This window comes from Sceloporus occidentalis, unplaced genomic scaffold (assembly GCF_023333645.1).
Source record: "Sceloporus occidentalis isolate IW3139 unplaced genomic scaffold, rSceOcc1.0.p SCAF_5, whole genome shotgun sequence".
NCBI lineage: Eukaryota > Metazoa > Chordata > Lepidosauria > Squamata > Phrynosomatidae > Sceloporus > Sceloporus occidentalis.
The window spans coordinates 103,065,818-103,088,759 of NW_028316985.1; the positions used below are offsets into that span (position 1 = coordinate 103,065,818).

The 22,942-nt window shown below is 39.4% G+C and overlaps 1 protein-coding gene across 1 annotated transcript in view; it reads left to right on the top strand.

The window, feature by feature from the left end:
* The window catches only part of EFCAB6 (EF-hand calcium binding domain 6), a 125,826-nt gene that overhangs the window by 41,645 nt on the left and 61,239 nt on the right, over positions 1-22,942 (top strand). Inside the window, exons 12-15 of the mRNA XM_089524971.1 lie at positions 4,131-4,301; positions 15,057-15,128; positions 15,264-15,424; positions 22,619-22,789. Of these exons, the coding sequence (XP_089381097.1) occupies positions 4,131-4,301; positions 15,057-15,128; positions 15,264-15,424; positions 22,619-22,789 (575 nt within the window). The remainder of the gene's footprint in view (positions 1-4,130; positions 4,302-15,056; positions 15,129-15,263; positions 15,425-22,618; positions 22,790-22,942) is intronic.

Sequence of the window (22,942 nt, forward strand, 5' to 3'; positions counted from 1 at the left end):
TGTTGTGTTTTCTTAGCTTTTTGCAGTAACAGTAGTTCTAGCGATAGGGGCTTGGCCACCATGTTGTTTCCTCTAACAAAACATCTTTTTTTCACATTGTGGAAGGAAACTAGCATCCAACATGCACACAAAAAGCAGTAACCCATTTACACTACTGAATTAAAGTACTGTGACTTTATTAGCCATGGTTCCATTCTGTGGAATCCTGGAATTGACAATTTAAAGAGGGGCATTTAGGATTCTTCCAGAAGGCTCTAGTACCTCACTAAACTACAAACCCCAGGATTCTAAAGGATGCAACCATGATAGTTAAAGTGGAATCATAGTGCTATAATGATGTAGTGTGAATGGGTCCCAGATTGCACAGGATGGGATAGCTGGATAAATTTCCATTGTGAAATGAACAGGTCTTCCAATTCACTTCCTGTGGATGGTATGGCAGGCATTTTTCTTCAGCAAATAGCAGAGCCAATAATTGGGTTTCTTCTGCATCTTGTTTTCTGCATCTAGTTTACTATCAACTTGTTTATCATCAACTTGTTTACTCTTTCCACTTCTCTCTTCCAGATGATTTAATGCAATAACATCAGTCTCCATGGAAAATGGTTAAAGAACAGAAATAGTTTTGCAAAGCTATTATCTCTTGGTTAGAAAATAAGTATCTTCAAACTCACTATGAAGTAAATTGTTTGCTGCCTTATTACAGTGGCTCTGACTCTCTGTGGGAGAGCAAAAGCAAACAAAAAGTATCATGTGTTCACATTGTCCCATGCATATGAATCGAGGTGGGGATGCAGAGAGCCGCAGGGAGGAAAACCACAAATAGCTGGAGACTATGAGCTCTGCTCCCTCCATCACAGCAGCAGGATGGTAAGGAGGGCCATGACGGAAAGCATTTCCTTCCGCCCTCTTAGGTCTTTTTGCTTTTCTTCATGCAGCAACATTGCCGAGGCATAAACAGTTTGAAATCTCTCTTTCTCTTCACTCCTAGCTGCATCATAACATTTCTGGATGGATAAACTAGATGTCACATTATAGTACACAGAGTGTAGGAAAGTCCTACTTTTTTTTCTTTTCAAATTGTTAGGAAGGGCAAAGAGACTTCCCCAGCTCTGGCCTGCCACATGAGACTAGAACCCCACAAACCATCCTCCTCCTCCCCATTTACCCCTATGGAATAATCCCCAGTTCCTCTTGTGGAAGTGCCTTCTTTCAAACTAGCACCTGCATGTGTGGGTGATGGAGGGCAGAGAGAAATATATAATTGGCAAGAAATTGAAGAGAGCAAAGCCTCCCCTACCTATGTGCAGTCAGCTATCTCAGCTCATTTCTTGATTAATACTGTGTGAAACCCAATCTAATACCCCAGAGGATAGGATCAAAATTCAAAATGACCTGAATAGACGAGAAAACTGTACCAAAGCTAACAAAATGAAATTCAATACAGAGAAATGTAAGGTACTGCACTTAGGTGTAAAATCGAAATGCACAGATATAGGATGGGGGATATAGAACGGGGGACACTTGGCTGAATAAGACTACATGCGAAACGGATCTAGGAGTCCAAGTAGACCACAAGTTGAACATGAGTCAACAGTGCTATGCGGCAGCTAAAAAGGTCAATGCAATTTTGTGCTGCATCAATAAAAGTATAGTGTCTAGCTCAAGGGAAGTAATAGTGCCACTCTATTCTGCTTTGGTCAGGCCCCACCTGGAATACTGTGTCCAATTCTGGGCACCACAATTCAAAAAGGATGTTGAGAATCTAGAGAGTGTCCAAAGGAGGGCGACTAATATGGTGAAGGGTCTGGAAACCATGCCCTATGAGGAACGACTTAGGGAGCTGGGAATGTTTAGCCTGTAGAAGAGACGGTTAAGAGGTGATATGATAACCCTATTTAAATATTTAAAAGGATGTCATATTGAGGAGGGAGCAAGCTTGTTTTCTGCTGCTCCAGAGAATAGGACCTGGAGCAATGGATGCAAACTACAGGAAAAGAGATTCCACCTCAACATTAGGAGGAACTTCCTGACAGTAAGGGCTGTTCGACAGTGGAACACTCTTCCTCGGAGAGTGGTGGAGTCTCCTTCCTTGGAGGTCTTTAAACAGAGGCTGGATGGTCATCTGTTGGGGATGCTTTGACTGAAAGTTCCTGCATGGCAGGGGGTTGGACTGGATGGCCCTTGTGGTCTCTTCCAACTCTATGATTCTATGATGCCCCTGACATTGCAGCCAGCCCATTTGTGTTCTGAGGTCAAAACAAATAGAGGGGGAAAAACAACGAGGCAAATGTTGATTAGGGAAATCATGTCCAAATACAGGGAGGCCTCATGAAAGTATAAAACCCTCAAATAATTATAAAAAAACACTATGTTTTTAACCTGAGAGAACACCTCTCACTGAATCTCTAGGTCTTCCAGGGCAACTCTGTGGTCAACCTCTGTCAAAGGCTAAACATAGAATCATGCTGGAGGACCTCAAGTGCCTACAGCAGTTTTTTCCTCTGGTAATCTGTAAGCCCTGCAGCACAACTCTATGGCCAATTTCCAGCAAAGTTGCACTGGAGGACTTAGAGATTCTTAGAGAGAACATATTGATCAAATACGCAAATAATCAAATCCGCAAAAGTCAAAGCTGATAATATGGAAGGCTGGGGGTACACACACACACACACACACACACACACACACACACACACACACACACAGTATATATGTGTGTGTGTTTGTGTGTGTGGATACTTTCCCCCCTAAGCAGATAGTAACATTATCATCCTGTATTTCTACACAGAGTAATTCCTCAAAATACTTCTAAAAATGTGGATGCCAATAAAATACTATGTGGAGATCTTTTTATTTGTATTAGGGACAGTGCTGTGGAACCTATCAATCCTTTTATGAGAGAATGAGCAATGTACAGTGGGCTCTTGGTATGTGGGGTTTGAGGTAGGACCTCCCATGGATAACAAAATCTGTGGATACTCAAATCTCATTAAACACAGTGGCATAGTGAAATGATGTCCATTATATAAAATGGAAAAAATGAAGGTTTGTTTTTAGGAATGTGTATACTCTATTTTGAAGTATTATCAAGCTCTGGATGATTGAATTGGTGTATAAAGAATCTGTGGATATGGAAGGTCGACTGTATAGTTGTACATCCCAACCCCCAAACTGGTCAATAAAGCTTTACTTTTGTGGGCTAGTGGACATGCACTGAAAACAGGTGTTGGGTTTAAATGCCTTGGCACAAATTAAGCTCCACTATTAGTTTCAACATGCAGCCTAATTATGTATGTCACTGTAACTTTCCATTTAATTTAGGGAATTTTTAGGCAGCACTTTTACCAGTGATTGGTCAGTCAAACAAACATTTATATAATGTAAATGCCATCTGTTTATTGTAGTCAAGAGCAGACAGAGGCAGAAAATGCTGAGGGATAGAATGGAGATTGTTGTATGTGTCCTGTGACCTTTCCTGCAACTTCTATGGTGCTCTTATGCTGTCAGGTGTAGGGGAGGACACTGCTTTGTCACTAGTGTTGAAATCGGCAACCATATTTTTGTACTTGCAATTTGAGGAGTCCAATTGTTTTGGGCCTGCCCTGACTGTGATTCTTTCATACCATTTTAGAGCCCATAGTTCCATTGTGGTGATTTGTCTATCAACGATATTGTACTTCCTTTCTTGCATGAAATACATTTAGAATGCACTTTGCCCAGTTCCTCAAGAAAGATCACAGAAATAATTGTTCAATTTGAGAAAACACAAGGACCAAGAATTACAGTGTATTTTTTACTTAAGCCAACCCAATAACAAGTGTAGACACATATAGTTTACATGTTTATAGCTAGCAAAAAGTAAAATAGTAATTCATGTATTCATGAACTTCTATTTAGAAAACTTGTATTTAGGGACTTTTCAGTCGTTACAAATTCCTCCTGGAGAAAAACCATGTAACAGTAAACAATTTAAAAATCATAAAACAATAATTAAAATCAATAAATAACTGCTCAGTGGAACGTAGGAGAATTAGAACTCTTAAAGTAGAATGTACTTTGGATAGTTAGCATCACAGTGTAAAGTAGAATGGCACTAAATGATCTTTTATACCTGCTTGTGTCTTTAGAATCAAGATGGAAAGATTACAAGAAATGAGCTCCGTCGTATTTTAGATTGCATCATGTTCCGAATAAGTGATGAAGACTTCCAAGAATTAATCAGGATTATTGATCCAGAACATACTGGACATCTAAGCTACAATAAATTTTTAAACCTGTTTGAAGACAAGGATTCACTAGTAAGTGTTCAGCAGTTTTGCCATTCGAACAAAGCAGCAGAATCTTGTGCTTTGAATATAGCTAAATCATTGAAAAGAAAAATAATTTTAAAGAAAGCAAAAAGTAAAAATGGTTCATGATCTTCATTCCTAATATCATTTTTGTGTTTAAATCACTTGATAACATATTCATAATGTATAACACTTTACACTTGTCTCAGTTTAAGTCTGAGCTGGAAAAAAATCTCAATAGGTGTGGTGGGATTTCAACTGGATAGGAGGCCAAGAAGCAAAGAACACAATTTCACTGGGCAAACAGTAGAGAACATTCAGGGGTAGCTGTGTTGGCCATAAGAAATACAAACAAAAATCCATCTGTGATACCTTTATTGGTTAACTGAAATGCACAATATACTTGTTGCAAGCTTTTGAAGCTCCATGGGTTTCTTCATCATGCAATATGGTACAAACCAAAGGGGGGGGGGAGCAATTGGAGATGTTAATCAGATACCTGCATGTTGTTTCAGTCCTTAGAAATGATGCTATGCTGGGCAGGATTTCTTTTGCAGACAGGCTCCTCCTCCTTCTGGCCATGCAGCAATAGGGAGGTTTTCAAAGATCAGGAAATTTAGTACATTTGCATCTCAGCAGGGATCCCTCTTTTGCAATCCAATATATCTCCATTCCAGTGAGATCACAGGCCTCTTTGTAGGCAGAGAACAGTAGAGGTAGACATTTACTCAGTCTCCAGATAAAGCAAAAGCCACAATGCACTTTTGCTTTGAACAAAACACTCAAGGGGATCAGATGCAGCATGAAAGAATTTAAGCATACATACCCCAGTGTTTATGGGTTAAGAAGCCAGATTTCTTGTCTCACTGTTCTTATATCTTATATCCAGTACTTCTCCCCTCAGCTGCTACCTCTGAGGATAGGAAAGATGGTAGCAAACCTTCTGGAAGAGGAACAACAACATATTGCAATAATTAAAATTTTCACTGTTTTGGCTGAGATGATGGCTTTTTTTTTTTTGTCTTGTTGGATATTTGTACTACCCACTTTAAGAATCAGTAATCTAGAGAATACTCATACAAGAGGGTAGTTCAAAGAGCTCTTGTACCATTGTAGCCAAAATCTATGTAGGGGAATTTTTACTTAGCTCAAATTACAAGGACCCTGCGAAACCATCTCCCACCTGTATGCTGAGGGGCTGGTGGATCCAAGAAATGATCCAGGGGCAGAAGTCTCCAGTTAAAGTATTGTTTTTATTTAAAGGGGGAAATCACACTGCTATTCACCATCACACACTCATTCATTAAAGGCTCAGGAAATCAGGGGTTAGCTTGGAATAGATTTTGAGGTAGAACTATGGGTGATACTTACTATAGATGGGTCTTGCTTCTGGAGTCCAATGGGGTGAAGTAGGGAGAGTCACAGCCGTTCCGAGAGTGTTGGTTGAACGGAAGTGCTGGAGCTAGACTAGAGATCACAGTGACAAAGTGTCCCCATGAACTTCAAACTAGCACACTGAGGGGAGATTCCCAGGGGCTTTTAAGGACGAAATCTAGCTGCAGGGAAAAGGTGTTAGATTGTATGGGGAGAGGTAATCTGGTCTGAGAAGGGAGTTAAGTCGTTAGCCAGCTCATCAGGTGAGACATCTAGGCAATCATCACCCATTCTTTTGATTATGGAGGTGAGGATGATCCCATTTCCAACTCCCAAACTACCTGCGGGGCCAGTCCTAGGTGCATGGCGGGGTCCATCTGGGGTCATGTGGAATACCACACACACACACCAAAATTCAGAAAAATGCACTCTGACTAACATCATCCCTCCCTGTTGTCCTTCTGCCTGTTGCTCCAGCAAAAATAATATCTTTCAGATTTCCAGTCTTTAAGTGGAACAGCTTCTTCATAATGTGCACTGTGAGATACATGCTGAAGATGACTTGTAGAGAGCCTTTTTCTTGGTTATTCTGCCACATAGACTTGATCTTCCTTCCTTTAGAGTAGAGTTGGGCAAAATGCAGCCCATCGGCCATACTTATCACAAAGCCATTTTTTGAGGGGGTTCCCATGGTCTTTGTCTAAAATTAGGGGGCCAGGAAATGTTTGTGATTTTATATGGGTAGTGTCTCCCCAGGTATCTGGGACACTATTGGCCATTTTGTCATGTTTGGCCCTACCGGTAATTTTAATACCCCTCTGATCTCCTTTAGGCCTCTGGAAGATTTCCTTCAGTTGTTTCTTCAAACCAAGACGTGATTCGATTTCTTGTTTCAAACACTTGCTGGTGTTTTGTTTTTTAGAAAGGCTTATATAGGAAGGCATCTAGCAGCCAAAAACAGCTAAAGGGCTCCCCTAATGTGGCAAAATGGCTAATACCAGCTTCCAGAGGTTGTGAGTGCTATTGACAAAAATAATACCTTTCAGATTTTCAGTGTTTATGTGTGTGTGTATTGGGGGTGGTATTGGTAAGGTAAATACACTAAAGGCACTAGATCCTATCTGGGATCTATTTGGGAGGTTAATCTGGATTAGCCCTGGTTTGTACTTGGATGGAAGAGTGCCAGTGATTGTCAGGTTCTGTAGGTTGCACTTTCAGACTAGCAAAACCATCTCTTGTGTATTCCTTGCCTTAGAAAACAATATGAAATTGATTATGCCACCATAAGTCAATAAGCATTTTGAAGGCACATAAACAAATGCCAGGAACCTGTTGTGGGGTTTATGCAATACCACCAACCCTGGCAGTTGCCCACCTCTGTTTTAGAGGTATGCCCAGTTTATACCCTTTGGTATACCACTTTTAATGTTTTTGAAATGGCTTGAAATAAGAAATTTATTATGTCTTTCTCTAAGCATTAGCACTCAAGGCAGCTAACAATAAAATTAAATAAAAGGAATACAATTTAATATAATAAACAGATAAACACTAGAAAGATAAAACACAAAACCATACGAAGCAGTTGAAATGAAATGTAAGAAAATTACATTAAAATGTCATTTAAAAGCAGAAATAAGAGAAAGCACAGCACTCACTAAAGCCTTTCTATAGCAATACATCTGATTTGCTAAAAGCTTGCCTGGAGCAGCAGGCACAAGGACAACAAGGAGTGATGGTATGCCACAAGAGCTCTTGGAACTGTCCTCTTGTGTGAGTATTCTCTAGTTCACCGATTCCAAAAGTGGGCAGTACTGCTCCCTGGGATGGTGGAAAGATGTGATGTGTGTGTGTGTGTGTGTGTGTGTGTGAGTGAGTGAGAGAGAGAGAGGGTAGCAGGGGCTCTTCAGTCAAAGGTATTGGTGCACAAAAAAGACGAAGGGAACCAGCAGCTTTTAGGACCGTGGTGGGGATAAGAATTGAATAAAACACTCTTTTAAAACCACCATTCAGCCTTACTCTGTGTGGTGGTGTCCCCGGGTGCTTGCCTGCCCATGCCTCTTTCATAACTAGTGGTGGCTGTGGTTGGGAAACTGTTGTGATCCTTGGGTACAACTGCTTCCAAGGCTCAGAGCAGTGCTGTTTTGGGACAAACTGACTGACTGGAGTGAGGAGTTACAGCATATGACAGCAGAGAAGTATCCAGGGTTGATTCTTGGAAAGAGTCCTTTGCCTTGGAGTGGCTCATGTAGTTAAAATCTTTCCTTTTCCCTCTCTGTACCAGTCTCTAGTCCAGAGTATGTGGCCTCTGTAAACCTTCTGCACACATGCTAGCTGCACTCCCTCCACACGGTGAAGGATTGAGAGTTCTTCCTTGCTAGGGAGAAAGATGGGAATCTGTGCCCTTCTGTGTCCTGGCAAAGAAAGATTGAGAATCCTTCCTCACTGGGGAGAAGCTTCTCACTTTGCATTCTTTACAACTTGGGAGTAGCAACCAAGCAACTGGCTGAGCAGTGACCAAGAAGCCTCGCTCCCATGCCAGCCTTTGCTGCAAAGCCTGCATGGGCAAGTGGTGACTGAGTAGCCGGTTGAGCAACAACTGAGAAGCCTCTCACTCACACTGGCTTTCACTGCAAGACCAGCATAGGCGAGAGGCTTCTCAGTTGCTGCTCACTCAGCTTCTCAGTTATTGATTCCATGGTGAGTGGTTGCAAAGGGAGATTGGTTTTGAATTGGTTTTGAATTCCCAGAAAGTGAGAACTGTGAGCAAGGTCTCCTGAGGAATGTGTGGATCCCTGCTTACAGATCATTTTAGAGAATTGTTCTCCATGGTTCAACATACTTGTGCGTTATAGGTGATATTAGTCACACAAATTAGGCTAGTGAGTGTCATATCATTATGTTCTGAATGGTAGGAAAGCTTTGATTAAATGGGAGATGGTGTTTGCTGGACTGTTAAAAGTGGCATGGCTTCTGTTCTACACAGGAGAAAGATTTCTCTCTGGTTAATTTGGATATATTTTCCACAAGTGCTGCATTTCATGCTTTATCATAACAGAGCAACAGCTATGTTGTTGCAGGAAAGGCAGCAAATATTGTGCGGCACCTTAAAAGCTGACAAATTTATTGTTCTATATGTTTTTATAGACTACAGCCCACTTCATTAGATGTATGTAGTGTTATCCTCAGTTGACAAATACTTCAATACACCCTCCTTCTTTTTTTGGTTAAAGTTATGTAGGCTATCAGTTGATCAGTCAATCATTTTGTTTATCTTCTGCTTCCCCCAGCACTGGGGCTTAAGGCACCTTACAGATTAATAGAAATAAGAAATACAAATAAAACCACATGTACCTAAAACTCTACAAAAATCAAGATTAAAACCTTTAAAAATATTTTAAAGCATAGACTAAAGGTTGTTTGGAACACTAAAACAGAAAGCCCTTACATGTGAAACAATCAGTTGCCAAACACCTGTTGCAATAGAAACATTTTCATCTCCCAACAAAAGGACAGCAAGGAAGGAGCCAGCCTGTGCTCACAATGAAGGGAGTTACAGAGTGTGGGAGCAGTTGTGGGTAAAGCCCTCTTCCACATCCCCACTAAGCATTAACCTCCAGTGGTCTGGATTTTCCAGGGACAGTCCCAATTCTCTGTCATCACACTTTTTCATCTGCTTTTAAAATGTCCCAATTTCTCTCTTTTCTTGCCATTTTCTCTCTTTGTTCTCTGACTACTTCAGTGGCTGGAAATTGAAATCAAAGTTAGTTTGTACTCAGTTATCTCAGTAGGGGGAAGAGGAATATAGAGGGTAAACTCTTGCTCTTCCCAGTAGGCTCAGGCAAAAGCAAAGTGCTGCAGCCCCTCCAAAGCAATTTTTGCCATCTTGGTCACAATCTGTTCTTGCTTGGGCCACACATGTCCTAGTTTCCATCTGTGAAATGGTGGAAGATATATAAACATGCCTGTGAAGGTAGGGAGATAGAAAGAAGCCCCTCTCCCAAAGATCTCAGACTTCAAGCAGGCTTATAAGGGATGATATAGTCCTTCAGATAACCTGGACCCAAGCAATCTAGAGCTTTATAGATCATAACCAGCACTTTGAATTCTGCTCAGTGGAATAGTTAAAACAACGGGGTTGTGTGCTCCCTGTAACCAGCCACTGTTATCAATCTAGCTGTAGCTCTTTGGACCAGCTGAAGATTAGAATAATAGAATCATAGAGTTCAAAGAGACCGCAAGGGCCATCCAGTCCAACCTCCTGCCATGCAGGAAATCACAATCAAAGCATCCCCGACAGATGGCCATCCAGCCTCTGTTAAAAGACCTCCAAGGAAGGAGACTCCGTTGTCTGAGGACTACTCCGGTGGTCATGTGGCCAGCATGATTGCACTGGATGCTGTTACCTTCCCACCGAAGTGGTACCTATTTATCTACTTGCATTTGCATGCTTTTGAATTGTTAGGTTGGCAGAAGCTGGGACCACTGACAGGAGCTCACCCCATCATGCAGCACTCGGGCCTCAAACTGCCAACCTTCCAATATTCCGATAATCAAAATCGGCATCTTAACCACTAAGCTACCACATCCCTTATAATCATGTATACGTCTAGAAGTTTTATTTATTTGATTTACTGACCCCCCAAAAAACAAAACACCTGAGTCAGCTTATCCATGTGTCAATGTAAGTACTGCACTTCAACTCTTATTTAAAAAGGGATCACCCCCAGGTGAAAGGCAAGAGTGTAATCTGTCCTGGAAGCACTGACCCCCCCCCCCCTTGTCTTTCATCCATCCAGTGTGAGCACAGTTATGCCGCTGGAATTTTGAAAAGTTCATTGGCACTGTTTTCCTTCAGGTCCTTTGTTACATGCCCCTAAGTATCACCCTTGACTTATCCGTGGGTCATATCAAAATCCATAATTTTGGCCCCAAAGCTTGCTCTCTATTTATACATGAGGTCGACTTATAGTATATACAGAATATCCCTCCTTTCTTCCAAAATGGGATTCAAGGCAGTGGCTGAAATTGTGCTGCAGATATTCTTGTTTACCCTGCAAAGGCAAATACACAGGGATGGAACAGGTATTTGCATATTTTGCTGGGAAGATGGGAATGATTTCAGACAAGAAACTTGAATGGGATTGTAGAAACAGCTAATGCCATTTCCTGTAATACTGTCCCTCCCCAAATCTATGGAGCTCCTACACCAGTGCTTCTTAGGCTGTCTGATGTGGGGAACTGGCAACTCTTTTTTCCCTTATGTGTCAAGGAATGGTAACATACAGTGAGCTCTTCGTATCCACTGTGGTATGGTTCCAGGATCCCCTGTGGGTAACAAAATCTATGGCTGCTCAAGTCGCATTAAATGCAATGGGAGTAAAATACAGTGGACCCTTGTTATATGCTGGGGTTTGGTTCCAAGATTCCCTGTGTATAACAAAATCCGTGGATGCTCAAGTCCCATTAAATATAATAAAATAGCAAAATGGTATCCCTTATAAAAATGGAAAATCAAGGTTTTATATTTGAAATTTATACTTTTTTTGAACATTTTCAAACCGTGTATGCTTGAATCCATGTATAAAAAATCCATGTATAAGAAGGGCTGACTCTAGTGTACTTTTATACAAAATAGCAAAATCAAAGTTTGGTTTTTGGAATTTATATATTTTTCGAATATTTTGAAGCCATGGATGGGTGAATCTGTGAATAAAGTATCTTTGGATAAGGAAGGCCAGCTGTATTTATGCCCATTGGCTATAACTTTTCTTTCTTCCTGAAGACCCTCTGTGAATTGACAGCCAATAGTTCACAGACTAATGCATTCCAGGCATGACCATTTTCAGTAACATGGTCCTGCTTCACATCTAGTTTTCCCTTAAGCAACAAATATATCCTGATTTTAATTAATCTTTCTGAAATCCACAATGAAATTGAATCTGTGTTATAAGCTTATAACTCTAATGGGAATGTATGGGAGGACACATTTTTGATCTTCTCTTTTAACCACACTGATTCAGAAATTTGAAGCACCGTATTGGTTTCAACCATCTCTTCCCCCAAGAAATCGCCAGATCTGCAGTTATATTTAAGAGATGCTCAATTATGGTTCTCCACTTGTATTATTGTGCATACAGTATTACACTTATGTTCCCCAGTGCATTTTCTGCAGTTCCATATATTTTGTTACGTGTAACTTTTTATAGGCATTTGAAAGGCACAAATTACATTAACACTATTTTGTGCAGTGAAACACTGAATAGTTTTTATGCTATCTAGTGGACTGTGTGTGTATATATGTGTGTGTGTGTTTGGGGGCTGGGCAGTGCTCTGTATGCTTGCAACACATGCTGTTTCCACAGAAGAAATCTCCCTGGCAGGAATTACATCTGTTGTTTTAAATACTTATTGCAATGAACCATGCAGTAATTAATGTTTATGCAAATGATTCGTAGCTTCTTCTTACAAACTGGTATATTCTCCAGTAAATGTCAACACTGATTCATACTTTCCCCCCCAAATGATGCTTGGATGACCAAAAGTCAACCAGCAGATTATTCTTGTAGATACTATTTTGACATTAAATAGATAATCTCCAACCTACCATTGTCTGTGGTAGCTAGGGTCTATGAGAGTTACAGTCCAGCAATAACTGGAGAGTCAAACATCCCCATTTTCTTGTCTGTTTGATAACTTCTTTCAACAAGATCTGCTCTATAGGCCTGCTGCAGCCTGAAGTTTCCTTTCCACCCAGCAGAGGCTGTCACCCTAGTCCTTTCCCAAGCCTTGCGCCAGACAAGAGATTCACCTCTGTGCTACATTCCCTCTCCAAACTGAAAAGGTACATGGTTGACTGAGTGCTTTGCTGCTCTTGTTATCCTCCCCTGTAGGGGAAAATCTCTCTCTCTCTAGCTTTGCTTCGCGAACGAAGAATCAGGAAGGACTCATCCCGTGCTTTGTACAAGCGTGTTGGTGACTAAAAAGGCCAACCCGGGACAAACAGGGCCAATTGCAGAAAGCAGAGCGGAATGGGAGGGGGGGGGGAAATGTACGGCAGACAAAACTGACCTGACCAAGGTTTGGTTGGAGGCTTCCTGTCTCCACAGCCAAAGTACAGTCAGCCCTTCTTATACACAGATTTTTTATACATGGATTTAAGCATCCACGGTTTGAAAAGTTTCAAAAAAATATAAATTTCAAATATCAAACCTTGATTTTCCATTTTGCTGTGTCATTATATTTAATGGGACTTGAGCATCCACAGATTTTGTTATCCATGGGGAATCTTGGAACCAAACCCCAGCGTATAACAAAGGTCCACTGTACTGTACTGCTGGCTGGAAGTAGCCGTTACACAGTGAAGCCAGCTTCCCAGTCAGAATGCCATCTGGGGGAGCTTCAGTGGCTGTTTTCACAAGTGACCAAGCAACATTATGGCATGCCTCTCATTTCTGGTGCTGTCATCCAACCTGCAAGGGGAATGGTGGTGATGGTAGGGTCTACCTAACTAAAAAGATATGGTACTGGTGTGATTCTATATTAGCTATTACCATGATACAGTTTTCAGTCTTGGTTTATCCTAAGGAAGACCAAGGGTTTTGAACAATGCTTTTCAAATTCTTTCTCCCAAACCTAAACATTTAAATGTGCTGGGGCTCCCTGTAACTTATTTGTCCCACAAATCAAACCCCACGACTCATATTTCAGTAGTTAAAGTCTTGCCTTTCATTTCTAACGAGCATTTCAGTATTTGCGTTTTATCAATTGTATTTGTATTATTTTATTGATGTAATCCTGCCTCGATCCTTAGGAGTGGTGGGAAATATAAATAAACTTTATTATTATTATTATTTCATTACATCATTTATGTATAATGTTAAAAAATAATATCTTGGTTGTGCAAGGGTTTCTATAACAATGGATTGGAACCAGAGCAAGTTAGCGGGACTTGAGTTTGATTGAAACCATTGGGACAAGTTGGCAATGGCATGTTACTGTGGTTGCAGTGGGATTTTAGTGCAATTAATGTAGTCTGGATCTAACCACAACATTTTCAATTTTAATGGACACGTCGTTGAAATGACTTAACCTTTGAAAGGTTTTTAGTATGCTGTTGTAAAATAGACATGCACACACAGCTTTTGCCTGGAACCGTGGTATGATGTGGGTGAAATATGATACAGCTTCTGCCCATAATTTTTATTCAGTATGTTATCTTCTTTGGAGTGAGACTATGCTATCAGTATTTTTACTACTGTATTATACTAAGATAAACAGCCCCTCAACCAAAGGTTTTATAGTTTCATCAGAATCTTTGATGATATTTCATGTTTATTAGATTATTTTTAGGGTCTCAGTGCATCAGTCAAATGAATAATGATTTACTCTTTGGCTGAGACAAATATAAGCAGCAGGATTTTGGGGTGTTTTTTTTAAGGAAGTCAGGGCTTGGTGATAATCAGAAGACATACCGAGTATACATAGGTTTTACTGAGAGTATTTTAATATTCTACAAGACTGTAATTTTCTACATATTGTGTCACTGTTTCACCATCTTTTGCTGCTCTAAAATTCATATGTTCTAAAATGTATATGTTCCAAAAATGCTCTAAAATTTACAAAGACATATACCTGGAAAACATGAAGTGATATGGAACGATACAGAGAGCTTCAGGAAAGGGGTGGTGGTTCTGTGGAACAGGACACCATTTTTTTTTTCTTTGCAGAAAATGTGATTTCATGATATCCAAGATTACCCTCATAACAAAACTTGGGATCTCCCTGTCTCTGCTAAGGGGTCAAACAGACTGGCAACTTGGAGCAGCCTCTGGACTGCAGTGAATCATCACTGCTACCATTTTGGACAACTGAAAGTGGCGATGCATAATTTCTTGTCACCTTTCAGGCAAATGGGGGTAGGGTGGCTTTTTTGTTTGTGAGGAGCCCCTGAAACAGTATGGAACAGACCCACAAGGGTTTTTTTCAGCAATGTAAATGTGTATTTTTGGCTGAAAACATGTGGCAAATGCCAAAGCCTCTGAGAGTCTCTTGGAGTCACCAAGGCCATATTGGATCCCATGAAGAGCTGCATGCATCAGGGATTGCACCTGTAAATCTAAATAAAAGCTTGTTTTTGCTTTTGTTTTTACTGATAGAGGAAGCAATGCTCAATAACTTCATCAGAAATTGCCATTTTTCTGACTTGGGGTACCTTCAATTCAAATATGAATTTGGGGCAGTGAGTTTTTCTATTGATTTCTAATTTTAAACAGTGTCAGGTGAGAGTCTCTTTTTAGAAAATGAAAATCTATTGCCTTTAATCTTGTGCATTACTTAGGAAATAGTTTATCAGGAAAGTATTAATTCACTATATATATTTTTTTAACTCAGACAGATTCCAAACCGATTCATGGTTCAAAGAAGCCTAAAAAGCCAACTTCTGTCCTTGAAGCTTGGAGGATTGTAAGTAATGAAAAGCTTGCATTTTGAAAAAACAATCAACATTTTCTCCTTATTTAAATGTATAATTTTGCTATGTTAATTGCTAAAACCCTTTGTAAATCTGTGATTTTTCTTGTCCAAATGGTTGCATACTAGGCAGAGGATGTACTGAATGAGCAAGTCAAAGGATACTGGAATGAGTTTCACAAAGCTTTGCAGGCATTTGACCCACAAAATAATGGCATTGTTAGCAGGAATAATTTCAGAAAAGTTCTTCAGCTGTATTGTCCTTCATTAAACGACGATCATTTTATTGCGTAAGTAACTGGTATAGGAGATATTAATCTCCTGTTTTTGCATTTTATTATCATCTCTCATTTTATGAAAGTCATTAGAAACAATTGCATTCCTTGGCTGTTCATATATACACTTACTAATAAATTAGAAAGTAAAGAGCACAGATGCACCCAAGCATGTGTGCATCATCTCTTCACAGACTATTTCCAGAGTACTCAGTAAAGGCCTGTTTCCTTTCTCTCACTTCTTCCATCTCATTGTGCAGAAGCATGGAATAACTTCCACAGTACATGATGAAAGAACTGGGTGGGGATTCTCATTGTTCATTGGCTAAAGATTTATTATTACCTGCAGTGGCTCTCTTTTACTGCTTGCTTATGCAAAGATGGGTAAAGGAATAATGGGAGTGTTCATAGAATCTTATGAAAATCCTCCATGTGTACTTGAAGATTTGACCTTGGTTGGCTACTCCTTCAGCTGTGCCTCACCAAGAGGTCCTGTTATCACAGAACACTCTAGATAGCCATGTATTTGTAACTGTGGTCAGTCCAACTTTTGAATTCAAGCAAGTGAGTATTGTGGACTAATAGCCAACTGAGATTCTTAGTGGAAAATATGAACAGAAAGATAGCAAGAGAGAGAGAAAAAAAGAACATAACAAAGTCATTCCACTCAGTAAGCATAGAGGAGGGCGTATGATCAGAAAATATAAATTGCCATAGGAAGAGTACATCACCAATCTAAACATAGAAACAAACACACTGGTTTGTGAACCTTTCCTTTTGTGAACCACACACATTATCTGCAGTTTTGAGGGTGTGTGTGTGTGTGAGGAGGGGGATCTCCTAACTATTTAATGGTAGAAACTTTTTTTAAAAGGCAGAAATTCTCAGAAAGTTATGAGCTGAAATAAACTATCACTTCAGGCTACATATTTCAGAATGACATGAATGTATAAAACCTCCTGCATGTAGAAAGATAAAATGTCAAGTAATGGCTAGATTACAACTAGTCTCACACATATTGCTTGTTTGAGTTTAAAAGGAGAATTAGCAGAGGAGGATGAAAGTGTTATTTTCCCTGCTATATGCAGTTTGAAATGGCAGAATGTGCAAGCAGGTGTGTGATTCTAGTCTGTTGGTTAGGTATTTTAGCTTCACTAGCAAGTAACAAGTTCCAGACCTCTTGATGTATACTAGAACAGTCCTGCGGCACCTGAAATGTTTGTTTACAATATACCGTATGTACTCGACTGTAAGTCGACCTCTTGTATAAATCGAGAGCAGGTTTTTGGGCCAAAATTATGGATTTTGCTATGACCCATGGATAAGTCGAGGGTAAAACTTAGGTGCATGTAACAAAGGATGTAAAAGATGAAGCCAAGGAAAATGATGCCCAAGAACTTACAAAATTCTGGCAGGCATAACTGCTGAGAAAGTGGCACCTTTGCTTTCTGACGGTTCAGTGTATATGTACTTTGTTTCATGCACAATATTATTTTTTAAATATTGTATAAAATTGTATAAAGGCTGGATGCATGCGAGAGTAGAGATGGTTGGTGCTTCTTTTTAGGTGCTCCCAGGATGGATGAAGCACTTGCATTTTGCCTCTCTACCCAGAGAAAGGAAGTGACCATATATATAATATATATATGAGTTAAAGTACAGAACTTACATTGACCCATGGATAAGTCAGCCCATGTTTTTTGGGGTCAATTTTTGTCCAAAATTTCTAGATTTATACGTGAGTGTACGTAAGCTTTTTAAGATCTGAAAATGACGGGTCAAAAGAAGTGACTTCTGGCCACTTTGGGGACATGGCGTTCAGATGATGACATATGTCCTCATACAGCCAAAAGCTGCTCTGAGATCATGCTAATGTAGCAAGAGCCATACAGCCATCATGGTCCTGGCCTGATCATGGCCAGAGTGGCCTCTGGCCACTCCATCATGGCCATCTGCTTTGGGCCTTTGCTAATTGGGTGCAATAAGTGTTACTTGAAATTTCAAACAGACTGTAATTTTAGACATTGAGATCAGAAACAAACACAGAAAGTATTGACAGCGACAATTGAATTATTAACACTGGCTATTTATAAAACGGTTGCTCATAAAATGAACATTTTGACACTTGGTGAGTCAGTTAATACATGGAGTGTGATAAGAAGCCATGATCTCAGTTCAAACCTCTGGTTTCTTGCAATCACAAAACCTTTATGAAACAGAACTTAAGAATGACCAGATCAAAACTTTACAAGAATTTGGATATATAAAACAAAATGTAATAATTATTTACTGACAATGTGACAGCACTCCATATAAAGCCAGGGCAGGACTATTTTAATATCTAGACATAAACAGTAAAGATCAAATGAAGACAGAACAAACTATAAGAATAGCATTTGGCCACTATCTGTGAGTTAGTCAAACATACAAATTCCTGAAGAAAGTCATGAAGTTAAATGTTAATGCCATAATCTGGGCTAAATTACAATTGTCACATTTTCAAAGGATATCAAGATAGTTATTTTACCCAATCCTCTTTTTTTGCTTCATGTTACTAAGTTGTATTAAAATTTATTTCAGAGGGTGTTTCAAAAGATGACAAAAATGATAAATAATTTCACATATGAAGGTAAAAAAATGAGATTCCATAAAAGCACAATATGAATAAAGAAGAGGCAGCATTATCATCATATTATGTTGCTAAGAGGCCTATAAAATTAAGCAACTGTTCTGTGTAACAAAATGATGAAGAAGAAAAAATGTGGATCCCAATGGAATTATCAAGTGACATGAATGGAGAAAACTGCCCTTTCTAGTCTCTAAATAGAACAAAATTAAAGTAGATCACCAACCCAACTTTGCACTCTCCATTGGTGTTGTGAAAGGAAGGGCATAAAAGTCTGATGCTAACTTAATAGAGAGAAATTTGGTAGTATGAACCGTGAAAATCTAATGGATTGCATACAGTTTATATGAAAGAATAATTTTGATTACCAGAATGTAAATCAAACTACAAAGATTAAAAATAATGTAGCTCTAAATACATAACATTATACAAGTTATATTAAACTCTTTGTTGTTGGTGTGTGCTTTCACGTTGTTTCCAATTTATGGCAGTGCTAAGGTGACACTGTCATGGGAATTCATTTCATTTCTTTTCTTTATATCCTGTATTTTCTGTTGACAGAGAACCCAAGGTGGCTTACAACAAATTTAAAACAAGACATAATTAAAAACCTGATGGTCCAAAAGTTAAATGACAATTAAATTAGCTATCATGTAAAAATATGTCTCATTTTAAACAGTATAAAATCACTTGAAAGACATAACATTGTTCTAGTTTCACTATTAGTGCAATGAAACTAATACACCATTGGTATTTATATATATATCAGTTATTCCACTATGTTGACAGGGATGTAGCAACAGAGGTACATTTTTGGACCTGCAGTGGGGCTGTGAAGTCATAAAATTGTTCTTCACAAAGTTATGTGAAGAATATACTGAGAGGGGGGGAAAGGAAAAACTCATTGATCTTGCAACAATCTGTCACACAATTCATAAAGCTGGTTTTGTAAATCTTATATTTAGCTTCATGGTTAGAAACTGGGAGAAAAAAAATCAAAATTTAAGGACTGAAACAGACGGCCCTGGAAGGGTGGCTTGAAGCCGCCCATAGCTAAAGCGGATTGGGGCTGTGGCAGCTCCATGCTGCAACTGCAATTTGGCCAACAAAGGAGCGGCAAAGAGATGCTCATTTTCAGCTGGCAAAAAGCCAGCTTTTCCAGCCCTGTGGTGGCTTCGCGGTGCTCCAGGGGTATGTGCTGTGTAAACACTGCATTGTGGAGTGCCCTGAAGCAGGCCCACGTGTAAGCAGCCAGGCATCGTAAAGCTGGCTTCTGGGCGTCTTTGTGGTGTGCATCATCTGCACACCACAACCCCAAGCTGGCCAGCCTGTTTTGGCCCTAAGTTATTAACCATCTGCAGACAAACTGCAAACAAAAAAAGAAAAAAAAAAGAACCATAACCTTAATATAGAAACAAAATAAACACATTGGAGCATTAAAAAAAAACTTAGATGGCTTTATGGCACTTTGTCTTACATTACTAAATGCTAAAAAGGACAAAGATAGGATGAAGCCCACATTAAGACACTACAGAAAGTCTTGAGATACTGAGATATTATTAAACTGAAATAGTAATGATCCCCATAGGCTGAATGTGTAGTACACTGTCTACTTTGTTGTATATAACTTACCCATCCCATTTTACACACAATGTTAAAAATACAGATACAAAACGAAAGAGAGAGATGATTAAGAGGTGGAGTTCCCTATTGCCCTGACAGTCTTTGGTTTTACACAAATCCTTAATCCTGATTGAAAACAACCAACATAAAAAAAAAATCAGGATTAAGAGATACGTGCTGATTGTGAACCTCTTTCCAGATCTTTCTGAAGCTAATAGCTATCTGTCTATCTAGCTGGAGTTTAATTTGCGTGTCTTTTTCAAGATTAATCATATTACTCCAAAGAACAGTGGATGGCAGTGTTCATTCGCAAACATTGTACTGACAAGGGATTCCAGATCCAAGCTACTGCATTTTCACTTGTCAGGTTGACACGATTCCTTTAAGCACACTGATATTAGATGTAAGAGTGTCAAATATATAGAGGAAGTTTCATGACTATGCAGGGAGATTTTAACATAGTTTTAGGAAGGGTTAGAAGATTTTCAGCAGAGAGGAAAAAAAAGAATAAACCACTTTTCTGAGTTTTTGCATACCTTGGCACAACCTTCTTATTGACCTAGGGTGGTCCTTTGCTTGAGATGAGGGCTCTATTGGAATCAGAGGGCAATATACAGTCTTCAGCAATCATGACAGTACTGTCTTCTTCTGAGCAGATTGATAGGCATCCTGATTGCAGATGGCTTTCTGGCAGGTGACATTCAGACAGAAGAACATGATTGTAAAGTCCTGGCATATTTCATTGGATGCAGATCTGTAGATTTAATTTCATATTTGTAGCTACTGTACTTCCTATATATGATGAGATACAGTTGCATTAGCAGGTGTGAGGATGATCAATATTGCAAAACTGTAATTTCCCCCACTTATTTTAATTTTTGTTCTTAAGAATGGTAACTTAGGATAGGGGGGCTTGTGTGATGTAGTGGTTTGAGCATTGGACTGTGACTGGGGACCAGGGATCAAATCCCCACTCTGCCATGGAAGTCACATTCTCTCATCCTCAGAGGATGGCAAAGGCAACCCCCCTCTGAACCAATTTTGCCAAGAAAACCCTGTGAAAGGGCTGCCTTAGGGGAGCCATAAGTCAGAAATGACTTAAAGGCACACAACAAAAACAACACAACTTAGAGTATTTTTTTTCCTAACTGAAAAACAAAGTCCTCTTAACTGCAAAAAAATCTTGTGATGTAATTTGCAGGAGAGAGCCAGTGTGGCGTAGTGGTTTAAGGGTCAGACTACAACTCTGGAGATCAGGGTTCGAATCCCAGCTCAGCCATGAAGACCTAGTGAGTGATCTTGGGCATGTCACATTCTCTCTGCCTCAGAACAAGATAAGGCAAACTGCTTCTGAACAAATCTTGCCAATAAGACCTCATGATAGATTAAGGTCACCTTACCTTAGAAAGGACTTGAAATGATACAATAACAACAGTTTGCAAGGCCACACAAATATAAAGATATTATGTGCTACTCCATAGTTAATTTTATGAGATTGTTGTTGGGTTCCTTCATGTTGTTGTGACCCTAAAGTGAACCTAGTACATGACTTTCTTGGTAAGATTTGTTCAGAGGAAGTTTGCCATTGCTTTTCTCTAAGGCTGAGAGAGATTTGCTCAAAATCACACAGTAGGTTTCCATGGCTGAGCAGGAATTTCAACCCTGAGCTCCAGAGTCCTGGTCCAACACTCAGCCCACAACATCACACTGGCTCTCACTTTCATGAAATAGTTAACAGCAAATCTTAATGTTGTGTTTTGAACAATTTTATTAAATGCTTTGATATAAAAATTAAGTGGCAATATAAATAAAAAACATATCTACCAACTGAAGTTGCAGCTCAAGTCTTATATTTATATTATTATCTGATGTGCACCCAGTAAAATATTCCAAATATAAAAAGTACAGTTCAAAAGGAATACCGTACAAATGTGCTATTACTCAGTGTAGAGAAAAGGAGGAGTATTGATTCTAGGACTGGCAATCTCAGGCCACATTCTCACAAAGATTTAAAGGGAATTGCTGATCGGGTTATGTGACCCTCGTTCCCATTTGAAACCAGTTCTGATCCTACTGTGATTAGTTTCAATTGCGATGAAGGGAGGCAAATGCAAAAAATCCGCTCTTTCCTGACACTTGTTATTTGGTGGTTCTTTTGCGAAGAATCAATTCTGAACTGTGTTCAACAAGTGGGAACGATGGATCTGAATAACATCATTCTGGAGGGAGGGACTAATGGCAGAGGGTGTTTACTATGCCTTTTCAGTTTTTGCTAGAGCCACCATCCTCCCCTCAGCGCTGCCTTTGTGCTTGTGGCGTGACTTATGGGTGCGTGATTTTTTTAAAAAAAATAAAATAAAATTGATAGGATATTCAATTAATTGGTTTTGCAACTACTTGCAATTATCCGGGGGATCTGATGGCAAGTCATAGTGAGGCAGGTAGTTGCAAAACCAATGAATTGAATCTTCTATCAATTTATTTAATAATAATAATAATAATAATAATAATAATAATAAATTTTATTTTTATACCGCTTTTCCAGAAGATCAAAACAGTGTAAACAAAATTTAAAACCAGTTACAAACACATTTAAATATATATAGTTCACAAGCTGGCTGCTGGGCTGCCGCTTACATCGCTGATGATTGACATGCATTTTGAAGCAGCACAAACTAGTGGGGACAACAGTCATACCAAAAAAAGCAGAGATTACAAAGAGATAATGAAAAGATCCACTTTCATAGTGGTAACAACAAACCTTTTGGAATAGATTTACCAACATGGAGCAAAGGCAAATCACAAACCAGTTTAAATGTAAGTGGGAATGAGCCCTCAGTCGCCTACCATTTACCTAACCATCTCATTACACAGAGGAAGAGTAATAATTTTTGGGGACTGACTGCAAGAAAAGCCAATTATTTAGAAAATAATAATTATTTTAAATATGCCTTCTCTAGACTGTATCAGAAATACCAAGATGATACTACAGAAGGGGTCCTATACAGGATGCTCTTACATAGTCTAGGAGTTGCTGATTTGCCAAAAGAAATAACTGCTATATCCCGCGCCCCTTCATCCCGAGGAACTCAACACAAAGAAGAAAATAAACAGATGGACCTTCCAGAGAGGTATTGTATAGGTGACTGGTAATGTAAACAATTCCCTGCTAAAGCTTTAGATGCAAAGTGCAAAACTCTCCAGAGACTTATTTATCATAGTCAAAATTTAGTCTTCCCTTGACAGTTTTCTGCTACTTTGCCAATGGAAGAACCCCTAATTTT